The following is a 22,284-nucleotide window of genomic DNA, read 5'->3' on the forward strand; positions in this document are numbered from 1 at the left end:
AAAGCAAAAGACTATCCTTAGGGAACTCTGAAATTATGTCATCACATGGTTTGTTGAGCAGAGCATCTCCAGCTCCAGTGTTCGCAACACTCGTACTCTCATGTGTGTATTACATGCAGTGTAGTGCATGCCACAGCTGAGCAGACAGAAGCAGTGTCTTCACGATTAGTTGAAAACTAGTTTATTTAAAATCAGCGCTATTTCGTCTGTGTAGGTTCTCAGTTGTCCACGTTATGGGAGTCTAAGGAGCTTGGAAAGAAAGCACTGGACTTCTTTAAGTTTCAGGAAGATGTTTCTCATCTTAAGTTTCGTCACCTCTAAAACTGAAAGATGGAGAGTCCCAGGTATTTAAACCATAGTGGTAATCCCTTAACAGGGTTTTGACCCACTTATACCCACTCATCACATGAACCAAGGTATGAAAAAAAGGCAGAAGGTTCAATAAACACTCCATTTTCAAAAAAATCTGAATTTTCTGGCCATTATTTTACAGCTCAGACTTTAAAGGGCTAACCTCCAAGCCCTTTAAAGTCTGGTTTACCGAAAGAAAGAAAGAAATCGTAGTCCCTGTGTTAATATTAGTCTGGAGTAATTTAGCAGCAACAACACATGATTAAAACACAATACTGGTGTCAAACTGTCTTTTTGCTATCGATGTTATTTCAGTTGGATGAATGTGTGCGTTTATTGAATTTACAGAAGCTCTCATGTACACAAACATGTTCCGGGTTCGTATTCCCAAGCAAGTTTATTTGGTCTCTGAATCTCTATTGGGAAAATTTAATTAAGCTGTCATTCTGTCTGCTGAGCAAACGGCATCTCTCGAGTAGTTAAAAGAAACCAGACAGATACAGCGGAAACAGAGCGAGATGAATAAACAAGGCCCCACAGGTAGAGCTCGCCCTGCGGGCTGTGGTTCTGGTTGATCAGAGCTTGCTCTAAGGGGACAGCAATGAGTTATAAAAGGTACTTGATGGTACTCTTACTTTACAGTCGTCTCTTCAGGCACCTCCAGAGACAGAGTCAGAGTTCCTGATGTCAGCTCACAAAGCTCAGGACTCACACAGTGCAGACCCTCGGTCACCTGAAACACACACGCATCGCCACACAGCATGAAATCTTTGTACTTTTTTTAAATTTAAGCTCTACAGCAGCTTAAATTTATCTCACCCTGTCTGCCTCCCACGGCACTACCAGCAACCTCTGCCCAGGTTTGGGTTGCCATGGCTGCAGGGTGGGAGGAGGCGGCGTTGTGGTGGTGGGGACGGTGGTCGGTTGCGGCGGCTGAGTGGCGGCTGTGGTCGTGGAGGCGACTGGGGTGGCCAGCTCAGGAGCGGAGGGGGTGGCGGGGTCCCAGTCTGCGGCCGGCAGGTCCAGCAGGACCTGATCGCACCTCTCCCCCTCGTAGCCTTCGGCGCACTCGCAGGTGTAGGCCTGCTCCCCCTCCTCGCTGCCGTTGCGCTGGCTGCAGTTTCCATGGAGACAGGGGCTGCTGGCACAGGGGTCTGTGAAAAACTGAGATAATGGAGAAAATAAATAACCGGCAAAACATCAAGAGGAAGAAACAGAACGAAAAACACTCAGATGCTTCTCACTGCTGTCCTCACTGCCCGAGCACCTTTCGTTTTTTTCTTTCTTTGCCTCCACATCATTTTTTACATCCAAATCACAAAATGTCAACAGAGTAGTCAGCTTCTGTTTTAATGGGCTCTCGGAGCGGGCCCTTGAACGATGTGGAGGACATTTTATAAGTAGTCCAAGCTCGCACTCATCATTTCCTTTTCCCTCGGTGCTCAGCGTCTTCTTTTATTGCTCTCTGACTCAGCTTCCCTGTTTATATCCTCATCTCTGCTTTTACCTTTTATTAAATTTTGGACTCTTTGTTTCCAGTAAATTGTCGAGGGACGGCTTTTCTTCCATCCCTTCTTATGCATATATAATTTTATTCTTCCACTCTCACAGCATGGACCCACTTACACTTTGTCCCAAAATACGGTTTCCCCCTCATCGTGCAGCAAAGAGAAAAATGCACCCTGACAGCCTCCTTCATGCTGGTTTCCCCCATCAATAATTGATCATATTTGGAGAAAACACTGAGGCGTGGATGTTGAAGGTGAAAAGGGACAAAGCCGCGTTTATGAAGCTCGCTGTCTCACACTGTGTTTGGCTTTCAGAGCCTTCTCTAATCCCGCTGCCTCTTTTTCTTTTTTAAAGCAATTTCCCTGCAACATCCTCAGGTATCTGTGACTCCAGCTGTCTAATATGAATGAATGTAGATGCAGTTTTATTAAAGGCAGCTGAAAACAGAAAATCAGGGTGAACAGAGGCAGGGGAATGATGCTCACACCAAGAAAAAACCCCAAAAACCCTCAGTGCATAAAGATGTGAGCATTAAGTATGTGCGAGAAGCAGCAGAACAACAAGGCATCATTAACAGTCCACTCTCTCCGCAAGCAAGTCACAGCTCATTAGTGCTAATCTCTCTCAGGTTTTTACAAGCAATGCTTCTATCAAACTTTCCCTGCTCCGAAGCTCAGAGAGTCCCAGCAGTCCCAGCGAGCTGCTCAGCAGTGGTTGCACAGTCTGCTGCTCTTATCTGCACTCAGACGGCACCGGGGATTGAGTTTATCAACCTTTAGAGAACAGCAATGCTGCCTTATTGCAGGAAGCATTAGAGTCTGGCTCATGACCTTTTTCGTGTGTCACTCCTGATTTTTTTCCCCCCTCCATCCCAAATGTCTCCATCCAGGCTGCACGAAATGTGCTCAAGCACAGCACAACAGGACTAGACCCAATGAGGTAAAACCTGCATGACAAAAAAAATCCCTGTCGCTTATTGTGAAGACTTTCCAAGGCTGAAAGTAGAGGTAATACAATCCTGTGCTGCCTCGTCTTCTAGTATTCTAGTAGCATGAAGCACCTCAAGCTAAAGCCTCAGTATAGAGATAGTTATAGCAATGCTTCTCTGACAGGGTTGATCAAAGTGAACATTATTATCTTTATAAAGTTAAGTTCGTGTTTGAGCTTTCTTTAAAAAACTGTCAGGTTTAGATGTTTGCTACATTTGTACGACTGCGTTAGCGCCAACAGAATTTATTCAATGTTTTTTTGGTTGATAATAATCTACAGAAATATTGCAGTGAATGCCTCCAGCTCCTCAGCTGTGGAGATTTGGTCATTTTTGTCTGAAAATTTCTGATGCTGAGTAGATCATCTGGAAAACAAAAGTTCCAAATCTGCTCATTCACTTACAAAAAGACAATATACTTGATTGGATGTTCTTAGTTTTTCAAAGAAGAGAAACTAAACACACCTTGGATTCAGTACCTCGTAGTATCAATAACTTGCAGTTATCATTTCCTCTATTACTGTATCCGTCTGTCACACCATTGTGCAGGAATTTTGGCCCATTTTTCTTTACAACATTGCTTCAGTTCATTAAGTTTTTCCACAGCACTTCGATTGAGGTCTGGACTTTGGACCATTACAACACCTTGATTCTTTTGCTATTCTGCCATTTTGTTGTAGATTTGCTGCAGTGCTTGGGATCATTGTCCTATTGCATGACCCAATTTAAGCCAAGCAGACGGATGGCCTTGCATTTGACTCTAGAATATTTTGGTATACAGCAGAGTTCATAGTAGTCTCAATTGCTGCAAGGATCTCAAAACAAGACCAAATCACCACGCCTCCACCGCTGTGCTGAAAGTTGGTATGATGGTCTTTGGACTTCACCAGATGTGTCCCTGTGCATTATAACCAGACATCTCCAGTTTTATGTCATCCGTCCAAAGGATAGTCTTCCAGAAGTCTTGTGGTTCTTCAAATCCAATTTTGAAAATCTAAGTCTAAACCTTTCCAAATAAGTTATACTGATTAAGTATTTTTATAATTGTACTGTCAGAACAATTGTGGCCTGTAGAGTCTGACATGTAGCTCTTGGTTTTTTGCTGTCTCTGAGCATTTCACAGTCTGTTGTTAGGGTGAATTTACCCAGATGTCCACTCCTGGGACATCTATGGCTTCCACATTGACAAATGATGTTTCTCATGGTAGAATGATGGACTTATAACCCTTCCCAGACTGTTAAAGGGAGGTAATAGTTTGAGCATGTTGCTGATGCTTTTCCTTCTTAGCATTGTGTTTACACACACCTGAACGCTCCAGACCTGCACACCGCCAGAACATCTGCTTTCATGGAGGTGCTCACACTTGCTGCTCATCATTTACTCAAGTGCATTTGATCAGCAGCACCTGGCTGCTGCTTACACTCTTAATTCCAATGGAAGCTGTACAGGTGTAGAGCTGCAGTTGATTAATTCAATAAAAATGTCCTTAGTCTGTTTTTGTAACGTGTAAGTTAGCCTTGGAATAGATTCACAAGCATTTAAAACAGACCACCTATCTGCCTGATCAGATCTTTTACCAGGACAGGGGAGGTGTGTGCAGTAACTCTTATCACTTCAGTACGTAGATGCTGGTGACTCTGTGGGCACAGTTCTGCCCAGTATCACTCTTATCAGCTGCATATACTGAAAACAGGTTTGCAGAGTTATATCAGATTGATCATGATGTCCTGACATGCTTGGTGTTAGCTATTCGTGTTTTACGTGTCTTCCTGCATCATTTTTCTGATTGTTCTGCTGCACCAGACCGCTCATATGCCTGGGGTCTGGCTAACCATGTGAATCAATTTCTTCTAAGCAGCTGATAATAACCCACATTAGCTCCTTTATCTATATCCCCACATGCTCCAACACACAGTACAAAGAGATCCTCCGAGGCCAAATTAATTGCTTCTCAAGGTGCTGTGATCTATTTGCTAATTTGAGATAGCCGCCCTGAGGAGAAAAGATCAATACAGCTGGATGGAGGGAAACAACCACAATACTTAAGCACTGACAGCCACAATTTAACCTGGTGGAGGTGCTGGATGAGTCTGTTTTTAAAGACATGCCACACACACACATGAAGACACACTACATTGCCAACATGTTTTACTCAGTCATCCAAATCACTGAGTTCACGTGTTTCAATCACGTTGATGGCCACAGGAGTATAAAATCAGATGTCAGATGCGGTGGTATAAAGCACACCACCAGTGGACTCTAGAGCTGTGATGAATCACGCCTCTCCGTCTGGCAGTCTGACGGACGAGCCTGGGTATGGTGGTTGCCAGGAGAACAGTACTTGCCTGACTGCACTGTGCCAACTATAAGGTTTGGTGAAGGGGGGATTATGGTGAGGGGTTGTTTTTCTGGAGTTTGGCTCGGCCTCTTAGGTCCAGTAGAAGGAACTCTTAATGTTTTAGCATAACAAGACATTTTGGACGATTTCAGCTCCCGATTTTGTGGGAACAGTTTGGGGATGGTCCCTTCCTGTTCCAACATGACTGCACACCAGTGCACAAAGCAAAGTACATAAAAACATGGATGAGGGAGTTTGGTGTGGAAGAACTTGACTGGCCTGCACAGAGTCCTGACCTCAACCTGAACACCTTTGGGATGAATTAGAGTGGAGACTATGAGCCAGGCCTTCTGATCCAACATTAGTGTCTGACCTCATACAGTGGGGCAAAAAAGTATTTAGTCAGCCACCGATTGTGCAAGTTCCCCCACCTAAAATGATGACAGAGGTCAGTAATTTGCACCAGAGGTACACTTCAACTGTGAGAGACAGAATGTGAAAAAAAAATCCATGAATTCACATGGTAGGATTTGTAAGGAATTTATTCGTAAATTAGGGTGGAAAATAAGTATTTGGTCACCTCAAACAAGGAAAATCTCTGGCTCTCACAGACCTGTAACGTTCTCTGTAAGAAGCTTTTCTGTCCCCCACTCGTTACCTGTATGAATGGCACCTGTTTGAACTCATCATCTGTATAAAAGACACCTGTCCACAGCCTCAAACAGTCAGACTCCAAACTCCGCCATGGCCAAGACCAAAGAGCTTTCGAAGGACACCAGGAAAAGTATTGTAGACCTGCACCAGACTGGGAAGAGTGAATCTACAATAGGCAAGCAACTTAGTGTGAAAAAATCAACTGTGGGAGCAATCATCAGAAAATAGAAGACATACAAGACCACTGATAATCTCCCTCGATCTGGGGCTCCACGCAAGATCTCATCCCGTGGGGTCAAAATGATCATGAGAACGGTGAGCAAAGATCCCAGAACCACACGGGGGGACCTGGTGAATGACCTGCAGAGAGCTGGGACCAAAGTAACAAAGGTCACCATCAGTAACACACTACAACGGCAGGGAATCAAATCCCGCAGTGCCAGACGTGTTCCGCTGCTGAAGCCAGTGCATGTCCAGGCCCGTCTGAAGTTTGCCAGAGAGCACATGGATGATACAGCAGAGGATTGGGAGAATGTCATGTGGTCAGATGAAACCAAAGTAGAACTTTTTGGTATAAACTCAACTCGTCGTGTTTGGAGGAAGAAGAATACTGAGTTGCATCCCAAGAACACCATACCTACTGTGAAGCATGGGGGTGGAAACATCATGCTATGGGGCTGTTTTTCTGCCAAGGGGACAGGACGACTGATCCGTGTTAAGGACAGAATGAATGGGGCCATGTATCGTGAGATTTTGAGCCAAAACCTCCTTCCATCAGTGAGAACTTTGAGGATGAAACGAGGCTGGGTCTTCCAACATGACAATGATCCAAAACACACCGCCCGGGCAACAAAGGAGTGGCTCCGTAAGAAGCATTTGAAAGTCCTGGAGTGGCCTAGCCAGTCTCCAGACCTCAACCCCATAGAAAATCTGTGGCGGGAGTTGAAAGTCCGTGTTGCTCGGCGACAGCCCCAAAACATCACTGCTCTCGAGAAGATCTGCATGGAGGAATGGGCCAAAATACCAGCTACTGTGTGCAAACCTGGTAAAGACCTATAGTAAACGTTTGACCTCTGTTATTGCCAACAAAGGTTATGTTACAAAGTATTGAGTTGTATTTTTCTTATTGACCAAATACTTATTTTCCACCCTGATTTACAAATAAATTCTTTACAAATCCTACCATGTGGATTCATGGATTTTTTTTTCACATTCTGTCTCTCACAGTTGAAGTGTACCTCTGGTGCAAATTACTGACCTCTGTCATCATTTTAGGTGGGGGAACTTGCACAATCGGTGGCTGACTAAATACTTTTTTGCCCCACTGTAAATGTGCTTCTGGAAGAATGGTCAAAAATTCCCATAAACACACCGAACCTCGTGGAAAGCCTTCCAAGAAGAGTTGAAGCTGTTATATCTGTATTGAGAATGGGCTGTCACTCAAGTTCATATGCATGTGAACGCAGACGAGTGAATACTTTTGGAATGTAATGCATGTTGTTCCAACCGTGGTGGGGGGACACATTTACATGTACATACATACATTATATATTTCTGAACATTATTGTTTAATTGGAGATTCAAAGAGGTGAAAGAAAGTAAAAGCATGAGGAAAGTGAGCAAAAGTTTTACTTAAAAGTAAGCATGTCACTGCTGTGATGCATCAGTATTTGCAGAAGCTGACGCAAGTAGTTAACTAAACCTGGGAAGTATGCACGGTCTGTCTTCATGCTTTACAGTGGCAGTTTATCTGTGTATCGCCACAACTTAACATGATAATTAACAGAGGTGTGACGAGGGAGTGTTACATCGCTAACGGCTTCTTCTGACACCGTGACAAGGAAGCAAACGTTGATGCTGCGATGACTTGACGAGCTGTGTCAGTGAGCTGTAGCAGTTAGGAAGACATGAAACTGCATGTTTGTTAAAGCCGATGTCTATATTCATTGTGCTCTTTATTGGCTTTGTGTGGGCTGTGAAACATCCTCAGGAAGTAACATTTGGTAACTCTCAGTGTAAAGAATGTAGAAGTCAGCGTAGTGTATATTGAAAATATTGATACTACTTGCCATGAAAAATTAACTGTGAAGGTTGTGGAATGGGTTCTCGAACATTTCGAGTCTTTTAAGAAGCTCAGAGTGAACGGCAGAAGTGCACTTGAGCAAGAAGTTACACAATATGAAGCTACTGTACCTTTTGACCTCAGAGAGTATGAAAAGACTCAACACAGATTAATAAATGTTCCAAAGCTTTTGTTATTTCACTCTAACCAGGGGGCCGAGCTGAGTCGCTAAGTTGTTTTGCAGCTTGCTGTGTTTGAGGGCAACGGGTGTTATTTGAAAAGGTGATGCAATAAGGAAGAATCAAGCATAATAACTCAACAGCTACTCTATTACAAGTGATGCTGCAAAGTGGTTTTGGACGAAAAGTGCAAAGCTTTCAGGATTTCAACAAATTATTTTGTGCAATAACCGAGTAGTACGTAATCCTTCAAGTCAGTGTAGCAACATAGAGGCTGAACTGAGAATTGTGTTACAAACTGGCTTCTTGAACGTGACCGTGACTGCAGTGTACTCAAATGACCTCCACGGTCACCATCTTTAGGATGTGGTGGAAGGTGAAGCAGGTGTGATGTTATCATATCAGCATTGACCAAAATCTCAAACAAAAGGCGGATCCAACCTGGTACTAGCAAGGTGTACCTAATAAAGTGTCTGGCGAGTTTATAATGTGAAGTAGAATATTAGTAGACTATTAATCGCATTCAGGTTTGAGGGGAATATTTGTGCTTCCTTGTGGTTTTAATGACTCTTTTCAAGGGTTTAAGTTCAAAAATGTAATTTAACTAAACAGAGTTCAACAAGTTAATGTGAGCCTCCAATCGTAATGCCAACAACTGACTGAGTGCGCCATTTCACCATTATTATCGGCCACTTGTTGTTTAAGTGCGACTCATTCGAGTGGCTGGTGATGACAATACTGCAGGGGTTCACTTTGATGGTTCACTTTGTTCCGCGAATTACACCGAAAAAGACGACGGAAACACGTACGTGAAGAATATTATCAACGGAGCAAGTGAACCACTTATCACAAAAAGGTAAAAATAAGTTTCATTTATGTAGACTTCTCTGTACTTTATTTGTAATGTAAGATAGTAACACAGAAGCGCCTCAGTGCTGCGCCAGATAGATAGATACCGGTGGATGGATGGATGGATGGATGGATGGATGGATGGATGGATGGATGGATGGATGGATGGATGGATGGATGGATGGATGGATGGATGGATGGATGGATGGATGGATGGATGGATGGATGGATGGATAGATAGATAGATAGATAGATAGATAGATAGATAGATAGATAGATAGATAGATAGATAGATAGATAGATAGATAGATAGATAGATAGATAGATAGATAGATAGATAGATTTTTGTGTGTTTGTTTTTTGGCAGTACTGTAAGTGTGCTTCATCGGTTCTTTTGCCCAGAGTGTCCCATCATGCTGCAGAGAGATGATCCATCTTATAATCCACTTAGTTCCTCACCTGGACTGTTTATCACCATTTTACAACCCTCAGTCAGGGTGTCAGCAGCCTCCCGTGGCCTCCATAGAGGGAGAATGGATCCAGTTTCTCTTCAGCTCTCTCTCTCATGAAAACATTTGTTTACAAATAGCAGAATCAGGATCTCGTTGGATACATTTGTTCTCGCTGCAATCTGATCTGAAGGAATATCAGCAGAGATTACGGCATGATGTGTCTGCACGATTCTTCTCATTTAATGTTTTACTAATGAGTGATAAAGTTAAAAATTGATGCACCTGAACTAGATCCATCTTCTTTCTTCTTTGTTTTTTGTCGAGCATTTGCTGTTAGCTGAATTTAAGGCTACAGAGAGAAAACTAGAGTGTCTTTGGCTCTTGCTTGCTCTCTCTGCATTGTGTAATCTCAGAGGATCAGTACAAATATCAGGGAATATGAGGCTGAGGAGAAAATACAACCCTGCAACATTCAGGCCGTGTACTTAGCACCGCAAACGCAAACAGAGCTTTTACGGCACTATACGCTGCAGACGGACAGCTGTGAAACACACGGCATCACCGCAGTTTGGGGAATTAAAACCAGAGCTTTGTGACTGCAACAGCCAACAAACAGTCTGTAATTATATAATCAATCACACAGCAATTAGCTGGATGAACCAAATTAAACTTTCATGTAGCCAGCAGTCATTTTTATATGAAATGTGCAGTGCATAATGAGCACCCGCAAGTCAGCTAAAACAAAATATTTAATTCATGATAGTGACAAAATAATACTTGGAAATCATCCCTCAATGGACCCATTTCTCCCTGCGGTACTTTCTGAAGTCTTCTCTTCTGAGGTTTGGGCCCAAAGTGATTTTCAATGTACGCAGTACACACGGCACAAAAAAGGCCGAAATCCATGAAGCCGATACACGCTGAATCGGCCTAATCAAGTGAAAAATTCACTTCACACGACTCTTCTGGTTTGGATCCTTTGGATCCGCTGTCCAGACAGAAAGCCTCGAAATGTCTTCTTCGGTGAACTCCTGCTTTATGAGCCAAGTGACTGAGGGAATACAGCTGAGAAGCAAAAACAGACCAAATGAGGCATAAAATAAAATAAGCAAACCGAGAAACGAGGAAGCAGGAAAGCAGTTCAGACAAATATGTTATGAAGACATAGGACTTCTTGAGCCCATACTGAATACCTCTCAGGATAATGGCTTGGACACAAGAAGGAGCTTTGTTTTTGTCTTCTAATAAAAGATGGACAAGAAAGAACGAACCTCCTAATCGGAATATAGGAAAAGGAAGCATGTGGGGTCTTGCAGACAATTCAAATGTTTAAGCTCGGTTTGAGTCTTTTTAGGTATTTCTCTCGTGACGCAAAACTGCGTTAAATTCTCCTGTCCTTGGCAGAAAAGTGGTGATTTTTATTTTAACAGGCCACGTTAGCAAGAGGATCAACATCTCTGGAAGAGAGTCTAATCACTCACCCATTTTGTAACACAATAAACTGATGGAAATGCTGCCGAGAAACTGTCAAAAAAGTGAAAGACTCGATGAGTCACACTGTATATTTTGGGATCTGGGCCTTTAGCTGGTGTTAATTTCTAATCCTGTGAATAACATGTTTGCCTTGTTTTTAAGTCTATATTTGGTAAAAACTTGAAAAGAAATATAAAAATGGTGCCGTGATATTTGCTAAATAAACTCTGCTGGTGATATGAAGGCAATGTGAGGCTAGATATCCATGAAAAAAGCACACTGTGGTAAAATGCTAATATGACTAAGCACAGTAAATCCTCTGCTTTACTTTAAAAGCTAAAGAGGAAGATAAAATGTTCTAATTGTATAAAAATCTAGTCTCACTGTGTGAAAACACAAAGCAAAATATCTCTGATAAAGAGACAGAATGATGAAGATGAAAAGGCTTAAACTAGACACGTGTTTTGTAGAGTTGTAAAGACAGAATCCAGCTTAAGTTTAAGATTAAGAGTTTGACTCAGGTGCCTGTAATTGTAATTCCTGCTGAATTTTAACAATGCGAACTGATGCCTCAGTCACGCATGCCTAGAAACTGGTTGCTAAGGACTTGACAACATCTTGCAGCTAAGAAAAATTTGTATTCCCTGACTGGTTGGCTGGTGATTGTTGGACATAACTGCATGAAATCAACTGCAAACAACCGGGTGCTGCACCAAAACCCCCACTGTGATTGCTTTGGTTACTAGTGCATTGCCAGAGCTGGCTGTAGTTTGCATGGCAGACACAGACTTGTTTCTCAAGTACTTGTCAGCGAATTTCCCAACACTCATGAAACTTGAAAAGATTTAATAACGTTTGCTATCAAAGTAAAGGTTTTGCCTTACCAACATGTTTCAGAAGTGCAACTTTAACTTTGAAGGTAAACGTTCTCTGTTTCCTGTTTGCATCACACTTTTCAGTTTCACTACCACCTGGGGAGCAGTTGTATGCAGACAAGTTGGGGTCCTCCATGCAAACTATGGGAAACCGTGAAAACCTGTTAGCAACCAAAACAATCTGGTTGTTAAGTGATGACGTATGAACTTTGCTTCTGGATCCAAACTACTCTGCGTTTATTAAGGCTGTTGTGTTTTTAACATGTTTTAATGCTTTGTATCTTGTTCTATTTAATCTGAACAAGCCCCTAAAAAAGTCTGTGTCGCTGTCAGCCTCTCTGGCTTTTATTACCACTATTCGGCAGCACGTTTTAAAGCTCAGTTTTCTAAAACCTTACAATGTAACCACAGCCCAGCCCATGCAGCAGTATATTAATGACTAACCTTGTATTGTGGATGGATTATCTCAGTTGTTCTCCTGACTTAAGTTTGGTCCGTTTACAGCATCCTGCCATGCGATTACATTTGTCCCTAACCATTGGGATACCTCACTTTAACTTTTATCGAGTGGAAAAAGATTAGCGTTCATCCTCCAGCCTCACTTTGCTAATGTGTTTATATTATGCTAACCATAGCTGTGTAGCTAGCCACCACGAAACGCTATGATACACCAGCTAGCCCAACTTCAGTAACCCTACAAATCTTACTACTGTTTAGTTTTCTGTCTTCATTTATGTCTGCTATTATAACTGATAGCAAAGCTGTACGTTTTGAATTTTCAGAAATCCCTCAGTCAGAACATGCTATATCATCTTTAGATGGAAACTAGTGAGCAAACTCCCTGCTAACTTTTAACTCCGTTAAACTTCACAAATTATGTTTTCATGGATTCCTGAATGTTAAACTTAATTGTTACACCTGGTAGAGCAGCCACACTGATCATTTTATTAAAGATGAAAGAACTTAGTTTGTAACTCGCAGTGATGCTGCAGTGTTTGTTTGAGTTTGGGAACTGAAGCAGAGTTTGGACCCATAAACGGCTAATGGCATCAGACTTGGAGTCCGGATTGTAAGGAGATTTTCAGTGCAGTACCTTACACCTCTGCACGACCAGGTTCACTTATCAACACCAAGCAACCTCCAGCAACCCCTCACCCTCAAAGAGAGTGTGCTTTTTTCCCTACCAACCTAAGGCTACGTCCACACGTTTTCATGCATTGTTTTCTCTCCGTTTTGGCCTTTTGTCCACACTGAGACAGCGTTTTCACTCATGGAAAACGCAGCGTTTTGAAAACGCTCTCGAAAACACATACATTTGAAAACGGTGCTATTGCGTCGCAGTGTGGACAGCGAAAACGGAGACTTTCTAAAAGTTTGTCATGTTAGTCATGTGATGCAATCATGTGACCAATTAAACTAAGATAGCGGAGGGCATTATACAGCAGTTGTTTTGTTTGCTCTCAATTTTGACAGCCCTATTAAAGATTAATATCAGCATGTACATGCTCCAGATAGCTTTTTTTCAAATTCTTTAACACTCACTCGCTTTTGCAACTTTGTTCTTTTGTGTTACTCGCAGCAACAACTCCACCTCATTGTTAGTCCATTTAAAAAACTCAGAGCTGTAACTTTCCATTCTGACTTTATTCATCTCCAAACTACATCTGGACACACTGCACCAAAAACCAGCAGAACCCCTCCTCCCGACCTGGGTGTGAGTGGAGCCCTCTGGTGGGCCACCACATTACCACATTTTGGCGACCATCTTTCAGCATGAGTTAAAACAGTGCTATTATTAAAAAAAGATAAAAAGATCAGAAGCATCTACCATGGCAGAAGAGATTTGCACATTACATACTTCGTGTTAAATGATGTAATGTGTCAGTTTTCTCCGAGGATTCAGTTCTTCAGTTTTACACTGTCACAAATTCAAATATGAGAGTAAATCATTTCCTTTAAGACTACCTCACTGCTTAACATAACAATGTTCACCTCACATCATGCCATGCTGGCATGCCAAACACATTGGATTCTTCCCGCAGTTCATAAACTGATCAGGTCAGGTGAAACCCCAGCTATCTCCTCTTCAGTGTCAGTGTTAGTCTTTAATAAGTGTGTCTTTGTATATAAGTCATGTTATGCACTGACAAGCTGTCAAGTGTCCGACGCTGCCCTGTCTGACTAGAGTAAGAGGATACCGAAAAGTTGACGAGTGAGATTATTTTTCGGAAGAAATGACAAATTTATTCGCCACTTCTCCAAATGAAAAAGTAATCACTCCGCCACCCTTGTCCCGCCCTGTCAACAATATCAACTTAACAATATTCAAAGACGCTGTAATGCGCTGTTTTGAGCTTCTGCCTTAGGAGTTCAGCGATTTCCTGTCAGTATTCCAGGCAGACTTTATTGCTGTTATGATTTATTACACCCATCAGTCAGAAAACCACCCAGCATGAAACCCCCTCATGATCCAGCCTCATCACTTCTGCTGTCAGCACAGACACTTTTCAGATTCACACCTGGAGACTTTTTCCCCTTCCTGCGACAGTCTTGAACAGAGGAGGGGGCAGGGGAGGGGGGGTGACTGGTCGGATGTTTTCATACATCAATACCCATATGTGCTTCTTGCAGTCCGTGTGAGCTTCAGAGCTCCAGCCGTAAAAACCTTCAGCTCCAGCACCTTCCTCTCTTTGGTCAGAAAGAGTATTCATCTTCATTTGCATGCACTTCCAAGAGGGTGCTGTGTTTGCCTGCTTGTTCCGACAAGCTTTTATCTCATGAGCCATTTTAGCTATGAAGTTAAACTGAAATTAAAAATGTCAGCTGTCAGCTCTGCTATCTGTGGGATGATTGAAGAGCCTCAGACAGAGCTAAAGCAGGAACAGGTGGTGATCTCACTCACACCATGGGCAGCTTCAGCTTTTACTGTATGAGAGAAGCTAAAGGTACAGTAATATATGAGATACACATATGTCAGAGGTATGTTATCTATTTTTTCCACAATTCAGCACACCTGGTAGTTACTAATGTTGCAGATTACGTACAGTCCTGTGAAAAACAGGATTCGTTAGCTTGTGGAACCACTTTTAGCAGCAAAAACTTGAAATGATTGTTTTCTATGTCACTCTAATGTCAATGTGTCTGTCTGTCCTATGCAACATTGCTTCAGTGCATTGAGGTTTGCAGGTATTTGTTTATGCGGAGCTCTCTCAGGGTCCTGCCAAAGCACTTTAGTTGAGTTGAGGTCTAAACATTGACCGGGCCATAGCAGCACCTTGATTCTTGTTGCTGTGCTTGGGATCATTGTCCTGTTGCATGACTGAGTTTGGACCAAGCTTTAGCTGCCAGACAGATGGCCTGAGATTTGACTCCAGAATACTTCAGTACACCACCATGCATGACAGCTGGTATGTTCTCCAAATGTAGTGGTGTGCGTTAAGCCCAAACATCTCCACTTTAGTATCATCCGTCTAAAGGTTAGTGATCCAGAAGTCTTTCCGTGCTTTGTTCAGGTAAAACTTTGTGAACTTAAGCTGTGCAATCAAGTGTCCCAATTTCTGATGTCTTTCTTCTTGTGTGTTAACACTCATCTGAATTCTCAGAACCTCAAACTACCAAAACCTCTGTTTTTACAGAGGTGCACACAATTATTGATGATCAGGTGCTTAGCATCACCTGGCTGCTACTTGCTCTCTTAATTACTATGAAAGCAGTAAGGGTGTAGTTCGTTTTTAGGGAAAGCGGTTCTTAGAATTGCTGTCATAACAATTCAATAAGATGATGATATGTCAGAGTTGTTTACAGCTTGTGTCACTGTCCTCGGGTGTTTCAAAACCATTATTTTATGGTTCATTTTGAGTTGGATAACTGTACAACACAAAACTCTACAAAATTCATTCTCTGTAGCTCTGCTTTTATCTCCACCTGTTGCTTCTGTTTCCACTGTGCCTGACAAAGGAGATGAATGTGTATGAATTGTAAAGCTCCGCCCACATATGAGGTGATCCTCCCTTCATCTATCGCAGTTAGATGCAGTCAGACCCTGTAACCCTGAAACATTCACTCCCACTGTTAATGTCTTCACCCCTGACCTCAAAGTCAGAGGTGCATCCAGAGGGAGGGCACTGGGTGGCAAAAGCCCTTCCCAAAATGTGATTTCCCTATCACATATGTTGCTAACCCTTAAGTAAAGATTCCTCAAGTAAATCATTTCAGTCATACAATGCAAAACAATTTTTTGATTTTAACTTTGTTATATTTATTTATGTGTTTGTTTGTTTATTTATTTGTTTACCAGTAGCTTCCTTACTGGTATTTAGGACTGGACTCTCACTTTGCAGCGGAAACAGCACCTGTCTCCATCAGTGTTGGTCAAGTTACTTGAAAAAAGTAATCAGTAACTAATTACTGATTACCTCCCCCAAAAAGTAATCCCGTTACTTTACTGATTACTTATTTTCAAAAGTAATTAATTACTTAGTTACTTAGTTACTTTTTAAAAACACGATTTACAACCTGAAGAGGTGATAAAGCGATAGATCTTTCAGCCCAATTCTACTTTTTCTGCATAATCCATCATACAAAATGTAATCAAATGGAAAAGTCTCTTTTTAACTTGTTTTATTAGTTTTAATCTTTTAACTTTATGCATCAAGCAAAAATTTAATTATATGCAACATTCTCTGACTGGAAGAAATTAGTTTAACATTTAAACCTATTTTCTGCACATTCCACCACATAAAATAAAATATTTTGTGTGTTTACACTCAGTCTTTCAAATAGATGCAAGTAAAACACAGCAGAAAATAAATAAAGTCAAAGACTCAGCGGTCCTGTTGCTCTATTTTCACCTGTAAAGCAGGAGTTGGGTAGGCGGAGGTTTACCCTGGTGCAGGTGTGCTGCGGTCAGTGGAAGGATATGGCAGCTCTGTGAGTTTCCCATTACGTCGTAGCTACTCGGTGCTTCCTTGGAAGTTTAGGGTTTTTTTCGCTGTAAAAAGAAGTTTTCTTCCCACGCACAGCGGACACTAATGTTTTTGTCACTTTTTATGGAATCAAACTCAAAGTAAGGTCAGTACTTCCACACTTTAAACGCTGCACGCTCATACTCTCTCCTGCACTCGATATGTGATCCACTGTTGATCTGCACACAGCTGTTGTCACCAACGGCGCACTCGCTTACGTCACTGTCGTGAGACATTCTCGCAAAAGATTCACGGTTTTAGTAACGCAGTAACGCAGCGTTCCTACGGGAAAGTAAAGGTAATCTAATTACCGTTTTTGCAATAGTAATCCCTTACTTTACTCGTTACTTGAAAAAAGTAATCGGATTACAGTAACGCGTTACAAATAACGCGTTACTGCCCATCTCTGGTCTCCATATATTTCCCTCAAGGACCAATGAAATTTGAACTCATCGATAAAGAGAAAGATTTTGACATGTGAAATAAACTGTTTCTGTCCAGCAGAGACGGCCTTAGTGGTTTCAGTATTCAGTTTAAAGTTGTAGATTTTATAATCATATGAGGCACTGTTCATATGAGAATATTGATTACAGGCAGGAGATAAAGTGGGATTTGGCAGATGGGAGGACAATAAGATCAGGTGTAATGCTGCAGTGTGAGGAAAAGAGCTATTTAACACCATATTTCACACAAATATAATCCAGTGACCAGTTAAATATGGATGCAATACCTAGATACCGCAGCCACAGCTGTATCGATATCACTCCGCGAACGCATCAAAGGGATGAGAAGGAAAAAAGGAAAGAAAGGAAGAAAAAGGGGAGGTAAACTGGATGTTACCGGACTGCGAGATGGCATTATTTTCCTATTAGGTATGAATCAAAAACCTAATACGGCGTCACTGGAAGCAACGCCAGGATCAACAGTAATATATCAGATTTAACTGCTGATTAATCGAAGGGCAGGAACGTCTTTCCGGCCCACATTAACCCCTGATCATAGCTGCTGTACACTTAGGTCATCGGCCCCGTGTGATGACCAGATCAAAATCCATTAGGGGACACAACCATGTTACAAACAAACATCCTGTACAGCCTCCGAAAAATAAACAATATTACTATTCACAGTAAAGCCTGGGGGAGTGTAGCACAAGAAAGATAAATTACACTCATTCACTCACTCTTAACAGCTGTTTGTTGATACCACTAAAGCCCTTCAGTGCTCAAAATAGACATTACTCCATCTATGGGAGGCATTCAAGGGCCTGAAACTGATTTTTTTTTCTTGTTTTATATTCTAGCTATATCTGTGTATATCAGGCTGAGCCATGTGATGCATCTTAATTAGCACGCTTATTGATGAAGTGCCATCTCTAACAGGAGGAGAGAAACATGCATGGACGCAATGGATGTTCACTGAGTAAAAAAAAAGAAAAAAAATGGCACCCTGGATTGTGCAGTCCTCGCACAATAGGCTCACAGTTTCTAAAATCATATCTGCCATAAAAACCACGTGCAACTATCTGCACTTTATACTTACCTAAGCTGATGTCCGGAGACGCAGGACACTGCCCACGTTGTGTTTTAGTGAGGGGGCTTTTTAATGTTGTCTATTTCTGCACATCAAAGCGCCTTCCATCCATCCCTCCCCTCTCCGTCAAACTTCCCCCATCACTTCCTGGCCGCCGTGGCTTCAAAGAGCAATCCTTCTTTTAAAATCTGAATCTATGAGGCCTACACAAACATGGCCGAGCACCTTGATAAATTTCAATCTCGCCTTGATGCATAACTAGATGTAAATGCAGAGGAAAGATGAGAAGGAGGAAATGCTAATGAGGTGAAACTGCCATCAACGCCCATAAATTTCCATTTCCATCACACTTTGTCTCTCTTCTATCTCTACATATCTTTGCTTGTCATACTTTTCTGGAGTTTTTTTTCCCCCTCTCTGAAATGTGTCACTCAAAAAGCAGCCCACAGCAGGACGACGCTTACTTTACTCCACCAGGCTCCCTATGCAAATGACATTAAATAACCTGCCATGATTGCCCGACATCATCCCTCAAAAAACAATTACCACTCAACTTTCCCAAAAGCCAAAACAGACAGAGTGATAGAGAGGGATTGATGCAAGAAAATGAGACCGAGAAGAGGAGGAGGAGAGGAGTAAGGAGAATATTAAGTGGAAAGAGAATGATTTAAGAGAGGAGGTGCTGCATGGCTCTATTTATACCTATCCAAGTAGAGCCGGGGCTGCAGGGGATTCAGACGTTTCTCCTTGAGGACACAGTTGTCTGTCTTCTTATGCTACCAGACAGGAACTAAAATGGATCAGGAGCTCTCGGGCTCATTGTGAAATGATCCGAAACATCTCTTGCTGCAGATGCACTGACGGCGTTTCGTTGTTTGGTGTTACGTCTCCCATATGCAGATTTTTCACATTACAGCGACAATCTGTCTGCTTGATAGATAAGTTCTCCGGTGAGGACACTTCGCAACGCGACAGTTGTAGTGGATGAGCTGAGACTTTAATATGAGCCCCGTGTCAGTGTTGAGATGGCACTGTTTTAAGCCACAACCAGAGCAGACGGTCTAGAAATAGTTCCTCTGTGAAAGACAGAATAAAAATGTTTTCATTTGGAGATTTCGTCTGAAAGCGAAAGCTAAATCAGTCTTGCACTGATTTTTATTTTAGGCATCTGGAAGCACATGCAGCTGTGTGTTCATGTAAACCTAGCAGCGACTGAGGATCGAGGACACGGGGTTGGGTCATGCTCAAACAGAACTAAATCGAGCGCAGGGGGAGGATGTCGGCAGAGAGAGAAAAGCCGAACATCGCTGAGAGTGAGAGAGAGCTGAGACGTGATAATCATTTAATCTGACACTGTCTCCGAGAAAGCGTTCGCAGTTTTTGTTCAAATAAGAAAGAAGAGTGAGAAAGGAGGTAGAAGTCTGAGCCTCGGCCTGAACGTTGGGTTATCTTTTTCAGAAAGGTTAAAGAATAGGCGGTTGTGACGCTCCTCCCGATGTCTGATACGACGCCGGCCCTTTTACCACATCCGCCTTTTCCAAACTTATTATGCACTCCACCTGATGTTACCATGCAGTCCTTGCATTAACACTGCTTAGTTTTGATCAGTCTTGGTGGTCTCCGCCAAAGACGTTATGTATTCGGCGGTGTTTGAATGCATGTGTGTCATTCTGTCTGTAAACATGATGGCTCAGATCATTTTGAAGGAATTCTGATAGAACCTTGTAGGGATCAATTTACCTATTTAGTGGTCAGAAATGGACAAAAACCTTATAACTTAGGAATTATATGTGCTGTGTATTGTCAAAATATACCTACTGTGCAATGTTCCCTCTAATTTTTCATGTGTCTGAGCGAACACACAAACTCCCTGAGTGATCCCTTGGACCACTGTGAGCAACAGCAGACGTGTGCACTGTGGTCACGCCAGCATAGAATCCATCCAAGTTACATGGTTAATTAAAATAATCAAATTACAGCATTTACATTTATCTTAGACTACTTTTAATTAACTGCTTTAGCCCACTTACAATGAAAATTTAAAAAAAAAAAAAAAATCTTGTTCATGGCACTATTGGAAGTAAAAATAACTTGAACTCCAATTTTGAAAACAAAACTTTTTTTTTTTTTTTAAATAAAGCTCTGACTTGTATTATGAGTCTGTGGTCTGGGAGAGAGTCCTGTAACTCTGTCTGCAAAATTCAGTATATAATGACCAATGTTAGGCAATTAATTATATAGTTACTTCTTCAAAAAAAGTAACTGAGTTATGCAAACAACAAAGTTTTTTGCAGCTGTTTGCCTAAAAATGCAGCCAAGGCGGGGTTTTTTTTTTTTTTTAAATAAACATTTCAAACTATTTACAGAACAATCAGCTGTTCTGCATCAAATTTGATGCCACACAAATTATTTGTGCCACTCCAAAAAATACTTTCTGTCCAGGAGAACAACAGCCTGATACCTGCAGGCCTGACAGCAGGAGATGTATCACTCCTGTAACACCTGTAACATTCAGCAGTCGCCTCATTGTTCGGACGCACAACAAAACTATTGACTACACTACACACTAACTACACAAGATTTGCGTTAAACGTCACAAATCTCTCACATCTCAAAACACCGTCACTCCTAAAACTTCCCCCCTTTCCTAAACAACTAAATGCCATGTTGCCATATCATTTTTTGATTGGTCAACATGGTACATTTTTCGACCAATAGGAAAGGGTGGGGGTTTTTTGTTTTTGCTCACAGGCGGACAGTGCTTTCGAGCGTTTTCCTTATAAAACGCCGTTTTTACCATTTCTCCCTGCAGGAAATATAAACAATGATAGTATGCAGGAAGGAAACCAAACATTGCCGATATTTTTATCACAACTCTGGTTTTACGTGACCTATCAACACAATTTAAAAACTGGTATAAAGTCCACACTGTTTCTGTCAATTGTTCCGTCTGTCCTGCTCACATCTCCAATGGTTGTACACGTTGTCATTAACGTGGCTTCACTCCACATCAGCCACGCCGCTTTCCTAGCTAAAACACCGGTGTGGCACATAAGGACGCTGTCATAGCCTGTCAATGACGTTGATTAGCTGCGTATATATGAATGTGAATCGCATTATTGGCTGGACTATGGGATAAGGTGGCATCGTTGTAATCCCATACGGGAGCAGCCAGTCACTGACTAACACTGCAAAACAGAATTGTTAAAGTTTTAATTTTAATTTCAATTCAGGTTAGATTTTTTTTTGTGCGCAACGCAGATTTTCTGTGTGCAGAGACCGTGCCAGCAGTGCACGATTGCGCATGCGCGCAGCTTAGAGGGAACATTGTTACTGTGTAAAGATTAAAAATGTCAGGTTGCATGTGACCTTTGACCCCTCCTTTATAACAATACATAAAGCCTGAATAAATGCAAAATCTTCACCTTTGATCAAAAAATTCAGTCCCTTGATATTTATCAGTAAACATTTAAATGAATTTACTAAACATTACAATGAATGTGTTAATATGTCAAGTATATTCAAATGCACTTGTTTTTACTGCACTGCAAACTTCTTAAAATACAAAATACAATACGATTGCCTTAAAGTGAATAGCACCCACGCAGAGAGCTACTTTGGTGAATGTTTGCACTCTCTGCGCTTCTTGTGAGGTCGATGAGGTCGGTGATTCTTAATTGGCCGTTGGTGTGAATGTGAATGGCTGTCTGTCTTTCTCTGTTAGCCCTGTGACACACTGGTAGCCTGACCAGGGTGTATCCTTCCTCCCTGAATTAGATAAGCGAAGAAGATGATGAATGGATGGATGAAGATTCATCCATTTGAACAGGGTTTCTGGACCTCATTTTACAGAGTTCCGTTTTTTTGACTCTGGGAAAATATCTCAGGCGGACCTCTTGCTTGTCGCATGCTTGGCGTCAGAGGCAGCTTAATCCAGTGTCAGGATGTCAGAAGATGCAGGGTTTTTGAAGCTGTGCAGTCATCCATAAAGTAGTTCCTATGAAGCCTACTGTGACATTAAGATTTATAGTAGACTAAGCAAAATAAAAGCACACATCT

General features: G+C 41.9%; 1 protein-coding gene across 1 annotated transcript in view; it reads right to left on the reverse strand.

The window, feature by feature from the left end:
* The window catches only part of dner (delta/notch-like EGF repeat containing), a 73,625-nt gene that overhangs the window by 32,292 nt on the left and 19,049 nt on the right, over window positions 1-22,284 (reverse strand). Inside the window, exons 2-3 of the mRNA XM_026191904.2 lie at window positions 1,171-1,515; window positions 987-1,084 (exon numbers count right to left, since the gene is read on the reverse strand). Of these exons, the coding sequence (XP_026047689.2) occupies window positions 987-1,084; window positions 1,171-1,515 (443 nt within the window). The remainder of the gene's footprint in view (window positions 1-986; window positions 1,085-1,170; window positions 1,516-22,284) is intronic.

Source organism: Astatotilapia calliptera, chromosome 14 (assembly GCF_964374335.1).
Source record: "Astatotilapia calliptera chromosome 14, fAstCal68.1, whole genome shotgun sequence".
Lineage (NCBI taxonomy): Eukaryota > Metazoa > Chordata > Actinopteri > Cichliformes > Cichlidae > Astatotilapia > Astatotilapia calliptera.